At 51.1% G+C, this 7,706-nt stretch overlaps 1 protein-coding gene across 2 annotated transcripts; it reads right to left on the reverse strand.

Annotated features, from left to right (window-relative positions):
- Nucleotides 1-3,826: 3,826 nt before the first annotated feature.
- Nucleotides 3,827-7,223, reverse strand: CIAO2A (cytosolic iron-sulfur assembly component 2A). 2 transcript variants are annotated; one of them, XM_048318269.1, is made up of 5 exons: nucleotides 7,039-7,219; nucleotides 6,538-6,702; nucleotides 5,390-5,439; nucleotides 5,006-5,051; nucleotides 3,827-4,269 (listed from the first exon to the last, which is right to left on the reverse strand). In XM_048318269.1, exons 1-5 carry the CDS (start codon nucleotides 7,160-7,162, stop codon nucleotides 4,172-4,174), a joined length of 483 nt encoding a protein of 160 aa, XP_048174226.1. In that variant the 5' UTR covers nucleotides 7,163-7,219; the 3' UTR covers nucleotides 3,827-4,171. The 2 variants fall into 2 exon arrangements, with proteins under 2 accessions (XP_048174226.1, XP_048174227.1); XM_048318270.1 differs by lacking the exon at nucleotides 3,827-4,269 and adding an exon at nucleotides 4,276-4,803 and having other exon boundaries at nucleotides 7,039-7,223.
- Nucleotides 7,224-7,706: the final 483 nt, after the last annotated feature.

The raw sequence follows: 7,706 nt of genomic DNA on the forward strand, positions 1-7,706 counted from the left end.
TTCAGATCGGAAATCAGACCTTTGTGACTCCCTTGGTCACCTCCAGACATTTCCATACTGGAGACAGGAAGGAAGAGGAGCTTGTTAACTGGGAAGCAGCAGCTGCTTTTGCAGGAGCTTGTTTGTGTCTCAGATCCACGGGAACACTCCAAGCGCTTCCGCAGCCCCGGGAGCCGCCAGCTCTGCTGGCAGAGCACCTGTGGTTTGCAGCTCTCAGACCTCACCAAGGGCCTCTGTCCAGCCCAGATGATCTCAGCTGGAGCATTTTAATTCCCAAGGAGCCAGAGGGGTCATCAGTGCATCATCAGCTGCATGGACTGGGGAGGGGCACTGTCCCAACCCGGGCAGAAGAGGAGGCAGTGAATTCAGTGGAACCGGGAACAGCTCAACTCCCACCTGTCCTCTCCAGATAATAATAAAAGATTTATTTTCTCTTGCTCTTAAAACCTCCTTGAGCTACACAGAAAGGGTTCACAGGCACAGCACAGAGGGGCAGCAAAGCCAGGACAGCAAGGGAAGGATTAGAAAAATTCCACTGGTTTATCTTTTTGTTTGGATTTTAATTGGCAGCTGATCCCTGCCAACTGCTCCGGTGAGGAACAGCCTTCATCCACCCACCTCGGAGTGCTGCTCCAGCAGCTCATCCTGGGAGTGCCTGTTGCAGAGACAGGACATTCCCGGTGGGAAGTAAAGCACAGAAAACGGGAGGAGGGGAGGGGAGGGAGGGAAAGGAGCTGCCCTGCTCCTCAGCTGGTACCAAGGCACGGTGTGTTTGCTCACCCAGAGCAACCATTTGGTTGGGAAATTCACCAAAGCTGTTCCACATGTGCTGTGGGAGGGGAGGGAGGCTCCCCAGAGCCGGGGCAGGGCTGCCACAAACCCACAGCCCCCGGCCCCCGAGCTGCACTGAGGGAAGGCTCAGCCGGGTGTAAACATTTAGAAACATCTACCTGCTAAAAATAGCTCTGTCTCTTCACGCAACTGCTCCGCTGCCATGTGTGGTGAGTAATAGTTACCTCCCGAGTAAAGTGTGTGCAAACACGAGCCCTTTACGCGGCCCTGGGGCCGGCGGGGCAGCAGAACAGCCCCCGTCCCTCTTCCTCCGCGCTTACTCCTCTTTGCAAGGACCCGCAGCCTGGGGGTCTGGCATGGAAACGGGATTTCAGACCTGGAAACGCCAGCTGGAAGTCCAGAGGCTGCTGTAAATCCCTTTGCATGTCAGGGGTCTGGCAAAGGGGCAGAAGGATGATGCTGGCTCTGTCTGGGGGGAGTGAAGGTGGGGAATGGTCTCTGTGCTATGCTGAGGTTTGAGGCAAGCCAGGAGCTAAACCTGGGCTCGGGGTGCTCCCTCCTCCTTGGAGTGCAATTTGATGGGAAGGAAGGTACCCGCCAGCAGCTGCCCCGGCTGAATTCCCCGCAGCTCCGAGTGCTGGGGGTTTGCTGTGCTCTCTGCTCCTCTCCCGCCCCTGCAGGCACCTGCCGGGCTGCTCTGAGCCTCTGGAGAGGTGTAACCCCGGGAACGCACCCTCCTGCCGGGATACCTGGGGCCCCCCGTGGCGGGGAGAGAGTCAAGCCTCTTCCAGCTCCAAGTATTCCGTGATTTACCACAGAAAACAGCACCGAAAGGACAGAACCGCCACAGCTCAGCTCAAACCCTGCACTGTCCGTTCCTCCACCTCCCAGCTTGTCCAGAGCTTCTCCAGCAAGCACACCTGGATGGCTCTGCAGCCGCAGGGGTGCTGCTGGTGACGGGCACCAGGGGAGCCCGCTCGGTTCCCGGGATGGCCCCGGAGCCAGGCGGGTGGGGATGCTCCTCCCGACACAGCAGAGCCGTGGGTTGCTGGTGCCCTCTGCAGTTGTCTTTCCCTGCTGTAAATGCAAAGGATTCCTAATCCAAAGGAACAATTTTAGTACTTGGAGATCCAGGTGAGGGCGGTGACCCGTGTGTGTCTTCCCGGCTTTGGAGAAACATCCCGTGTTCTTCCAGGAACATCCCGTGTTCCTCCAGCACCTCAAATGTTGCCCGATGGGATCCCCCTGGAGCTGTTCTCCCCGGTGTCTCCTGCTCCCTGGCTATTCCTCTGTCACCCCCAAGGTGTCCCCAAAGCCCGATGGCAGCAAAGCCTCTACTCAGCCCTATCTGTGGGGCAGCAGCGACGGGGATGGACAAAGAGCCCAAGCCCAGTTAAAATGGAAATGCTGGAAACTGCAGCAGTTCCTGGGGAGTGCACCCAGCACCTCCCAGTGCCCCAGCAATCATCCACTCCCTGAGGAGCTGGGAATATTCCTGGTTTCAGAGGCCTGGTTTTGGGATCTGACCCATTTCCCCAAATGTTTGCTCTGGAGAACTTTTAACCTCTGTGCCTCAGCACAAACCCCTCAAGGCTAAGGATCCCAGGGCACTGCAGAACCAAGGAGAGTCATGGTCACCAGAGCATCCTATTCCCTGTCCTCCAAGCTTTTGTAAGAGCTGGGAATGCCATTCTGGTGGTGCCACCGAGCTGTGCAAGGGCAGTGGGGACAGAGAGCCTCCAGGAGCTCATCCAAGGAGAGGAGCCGCTATCTTGTGGCTACAGGATCGACAGAACCTCCTTGCTGGCAGAGATATCTGCATTCTGAAAAGAAAATATCAACCCCCCTGCTGGAGAGAAAAAAAAAAAATGCAAATTCCAGGAAAGAAGCCAACAGATAATGGCAGCTCAGACTCCCTGGAGCGTTTGATCCATCCCTGCAGGAGTTACCTGCCTGGATCCTTCCCAGCAGTGGGCTGGAATGCAGGACATGTGTCCCCCCGTGCTGGCACATTTGTCCATGGGGGTGCAAAGGAGCTTGACATTTAATTAAAATTTAATTGAAGCTGAGTAACTGAAGTTAAGAGAAGTATTTCTTCTTATGTGCAGGAACTGTTCTCTCCCCCACCTTTCTACAAGTCCCCCCCCCCCCCCCCCCCCCCCTAATTAATTTTTTCAGCTAACTTGGCACTTGAGGAGAGGGGCCTTGCTGTGCCATGGAGCAGTTCACTGGTTTACCAAGGAGAACGTTCCCCCTGTTCGTAACACTGGAGTCCATTCCATCGTTCCATGCCCTCAGGAAAGCTTTATGGGGATTATTAAAATGGCTACAAATCCCTGAAATCACAACAGATGTTTGCACTGCACTCCAAGGATCTCTCACCATGGAACCAGCCACAAGCCACTGGAGTACTCCAGGGAGGAGCAGCACCTTAAATCCCTCAGGAGCCACTACAGCAGATCCTGAACACCACTGCACTGGGAGGAGGAGCTGGCAGGGAACTGCCTAATTCTCAGGCAAAGGTAAATCCATGCTCAGATCCAGAGCTGCAATGGAACCCTGGGGAATGTCTCCAGTGAGAAACGCGGGGCAGCTGGAAATGTTCTGGATGCTCCAGGTAAGCTTAGTCAGGGAGCAGTGACAGGGAACAGGGGAGTGGGAGCCAGCAGAAGGAGGGGCTGTGGGATGCTCTCACCTCCCACTCTGCAGGAAAGTCGGAAGGAAAAGCAGGATCAAACTGGCAAGATCTTGTCCATATGGAACCATCACCCTCAGGGTGGTTATAAAGCAAAGCTTCCAGAATCAGAAATGTGTAACATCAACAGGGAAAAGAGCACAAATATTTAGCAGGAATTGTGTCCCAGTAAAAATCTCCTTGTTCTAGTCCAGTCCCTCAGCTCCAAATTCTTTTGTGAATTAATTTCAGCTTTAATGTTTATCAACACCAAAGAAGCTGAATGAAATTAATTTCTCTAATAGAAATCTAAACTTAATCCTTAAGAAAAAAACCAGATTCATGACCCAGAAAGCAGCATTTCAGTACAAGAATCTGTTTTATTTTTACAGTGCAGTGATTGAAACAATGTAGAAATTTAACTTGCAAAACTGAATTTATATCACAATGTCTCTCAGAAGGCAATGCAGATGTGTTGCTTTGAATCACAAAATATTCCTCTGGACACCAAAAATTACAAACTCTTAGCACTATACACTGGACTTTCTTTAGAGACTGATTCCTCATAATTTAAATCTATCTTATAAACAATTTGTCTTTAAAAAACATGTGGGAAAGTAAAAAGAACTCAAGTATTAAACTCAAGGCCTTGATTATTATAATTTTCCTCAGTCTGCAGCAGGGCTGTCCCCAGGAGCAGTGTCCCTAGTCGGGTTCAGTCACGCACTGCTCCACGATCTCCCGCAGGTTCGGGTTCTCCATCGCCGCTGCCACCCTCTCCTTGTCATTGATCTGCTTGTTGACTGCAAAACACCCGGGAGAGGGGGGATCAGGGGCTCCCAGGGACAGCCGAGGGCGTGGGGATGCTCAGGGGAAAAGGACATTACAAGGAGGATTACTGGAAATGGGGAACAAGGTAAATGAAAGCTCAGTCACAACAAAACAACCACTGGACATCAGTAATTCTTGTCACTCTTCTAGTTTAGGAAAAGCATGTAAGGTGATCCAATGACATGTCCCAAAATCAAGAGTGAAATTAATGATAAATTAGTAGCCCAGGTTCTCCAGGTTCAGTTTCTAGCTATTTAACCAAAACAACCTATTTTTGCCAGACACTGAATGCTCAAGCCCAGGGCACTGCCTGGACTCCACGGCTGCTTAAGGCAGTGCCTGACTCTGGCTGTGCAGAACATCCATGTCCTGCAAGCTTTACATCAAAAACTGACTGAGAAACATCAATTTTTGTTGTGCAGGTTTTAGGACAGCGAGATCAATGGGTGAGGCACCTCTTCATGTTAATTATTCAGCAGCACCTCCTTTTGTTCCAAACACAACGCCTGCAAGAACGGAGGGAGTTTTGTTATAAAACCAAACCAGCAACAAGCAGGTGGTCACAGAGTCACCACAGCTTTGGAAACACCTCGATGCTGTTTGGTTTTCAAGCTTTCACAGGGTATTAATTTCTGGGAAGGCAGGGGAGGAGAGCACCCCACAGAGCACAAAGAGGCTGAAGCAGCAGCATGCACAGGCTCTACTCACTGTCCTCCTCAGTGGAATGTGTGCCCTCAGAAATGTAGATTTCCAGCTAGAGAGAGATCAGCAGTGTTAGGAGCACCACAACAGTGGAATATATTCCTTCCTGAAGGTAAAACACTGTCCCCCCCAAACATAGTGCCTGTCACCTCTGCTGCTACAGGAGGGGACTGGTGGATAGAGCTCCCTTTACACTCTTCAGCTGGGAGGAGGGAGCTCTAAAAACAAAACAACCACCCAAAAATCAACAGCAGAAATCCTCAGGTAGTTAATTTATTCTTCAAATTGTTTTGGTGAAGTCTCTAAAGGTCTGTAAATCGCTGTGTTTAATTTAGGGAGGTTGCCATTCATTCATGCAGTTTAAAATAGGCTTCAAACCAGGCACTTTACCTTATGTCTAAAAGGCAAACATCTCTGAAGTTTTATTCTTAAACAAAGGCCTGTTAAAACAGAACACAAAAGAGATTTTCCTGTAAAATTCGAGGTTTGAGGTGCATATTCAGAGAATCCATATTTAACAATCAGTGTAACTGACAATGTCCTTTTGTATTCGGAGCAGCACAAGCCACAGAGGGACTAAATAATTCTTGGTTTGACCCTTTGGGTGCAGCTTCTCAGGTAAGTTCTGACCTGCCTTACAAGGTTGGGAGGTCTCTGCTCTCTAAACACCTCCTACAAACACCAAATAGAGACAAATTCCTGTATTCTCAGCTTTCTTTGGTATTTTTCATACAGCCTCCCAACCATCCTGTGGCTGCGTCTGTACTCAGGGGAGTGCCTGGGTTGTTCTTTAATATTTATTAAAAAACCCAACATAAATTATTTGGGCATAAGTACAGTAATTTCCTCACTGAATTAAAAACTTGATCTCTAATCTTAAAACACACTGAGAAATCTTAGTATTGATATTTTGAGTTTCTAACATTGGCACATTTAAACAAATCATGTCAGAGCTCTCAGATGTGACATTTTCAGATGAAATCTCACCACAAATCATAAAAAAAAAAATAAAAAGGAAAAATAAGCCAGTGTAAATTCTCATTCAACTTAATTCCTTTCCAACTCCTGATGGATCAAGACTTTTTGGGGATTCTTGGATAGCATGTGGGGATTTCTGGGCATGTGTGAGAATGAAGAACAGCCCACAGGGGAGGGAAAGGGGACAAGCAGAAAGTTGCAGGGTTTTTTTTGTTTTTTCTTTTTTTTGAACTAAGAGCTGAGAAATTGTCAATTAATAACATTAATGAAGTAACTTGGAGAATACAAAGGACTTTTGTACCACTTTCCAGCAGAGTTTTGAGAGGTTCTCTTTGAAGAGATTCCCTAACACGACACAAACAGATGGATGTCCTCATTTCTCTGGATTTGGGGTTTTTTTGCTTGGTTTGGTTACACTGATAATTGGAGTCTCAAGATGCAGTTCCTGGTCAGACCAACAGAGCCAGGCAACACTGAATCTGAACTGGGACTGATGGTATCCAGACAACCTCCAATTAAGCTTGTGCTCTTTGTTTCTCATTTAATTAAACAAATCTCACCGATGAGAGTGGCCAAGGAACAATGAGGTACTGTTGGTGTAAACCTGATGATGACCAGATATTCATCCTCCCCTATCTCCTGCACTTCCACACAGTTTTCTGTCACCACTTCCAGTTCTTCCAAAGTGTTCGGCTTCTCCGGGTCCCGGATAGTCCGGATTATATCTGAGGCACGAGACAAGTGAGCAACAATAAGGTATCTTCCCTGGATTTAATAAAAGGTATTTTTATGAGCACCCACCTTCCCGGCACTGTTGATGTTGCTCCTCTTTGGAAGCCACAACAAACGAGCCAAATAAGCCAAACACGGCCCCTTCTCCCTGCCCCACATGGAGCACCTCTAGCCCCTCGGGGCCCCCTCACCGCTCTGAGCCCCTCAGGACCGGCGTGGTTCCCCCACCTCAGCCCCCCAAGGGCAAATCTGGAACAGCCCCAGGGCTCCCCCCGGCCCCTCACAGCCCCCGCCCCACGGCCCTCGCGCCCTCCAGCCCCAGCAGTCACCGTAGACCTCGATGGCCCTGTCGTGCTCCATGGCGCGGCTCGGGGGGGCATGGCGAGCCCTACTCGCGGGGCTCCGCCACACCCGGCTCAGCGCCTGCGAGAGCAGCGCCAGCACCAGCGACATGACCCCGCTCCGCCATGGGCCCGCGGGCCGCGGCACTTCCGCGTGGGGCGGGGCGGGGCCGGGCAATGGCGGGCGGGGCGGGGCCTGGGGAAGGAGCAATGGGCGCGGAGATCCTGCGGCGGAGCCGCGCCCAGGGGCGGGCCCGGGGCGGGGCCGTTCCCCGTCCTCGCTGTCGCCGCGCGGAGCCGCGGCCTGGGGGGCGGTGCACGGAGAGCTCCGGGGCGGCCGCGGGCGGGTCACCGGCCGCAGGGAGCCACGGACGCGGCGTTGCCGTGTTTTAGGAACGCTCTAAGCACGGACAGAGTCAGGCTGAGAAAGGAGACGTTGTTTATTCTGCGCACGGTGCATGGGGGAGGTGTTTCACAAATCACGCACGGCAGGGAGTAAAAATCGGGAGAATTTATACACTGAAGTTTACATGAACCCGCCTATCTGCCTGAGAACATCTATTTGCGTTTAAAAGAGGGGCTGAAGGTGAAAATGGCGCCATGGGGGTCCATCTGCAAGAGAGATCAGAGGAAGGGACAGGGGCAGAGAAAAGATA

This window comes from Corvus hawaiiensis, chromosome 13 (genome assembly GCF_020740725.1).
Source record: "Corvus hawaiiensis isolate bCorHaw1 chromosome 13, bCorHaw1.pri.cur, whole genome shotgun sequence".
NCBI lineage: Eukaryota > Metazoa > Chordata > Aves > Passeriformes > Corvidae > Corvus > Corvus hawaiiensis.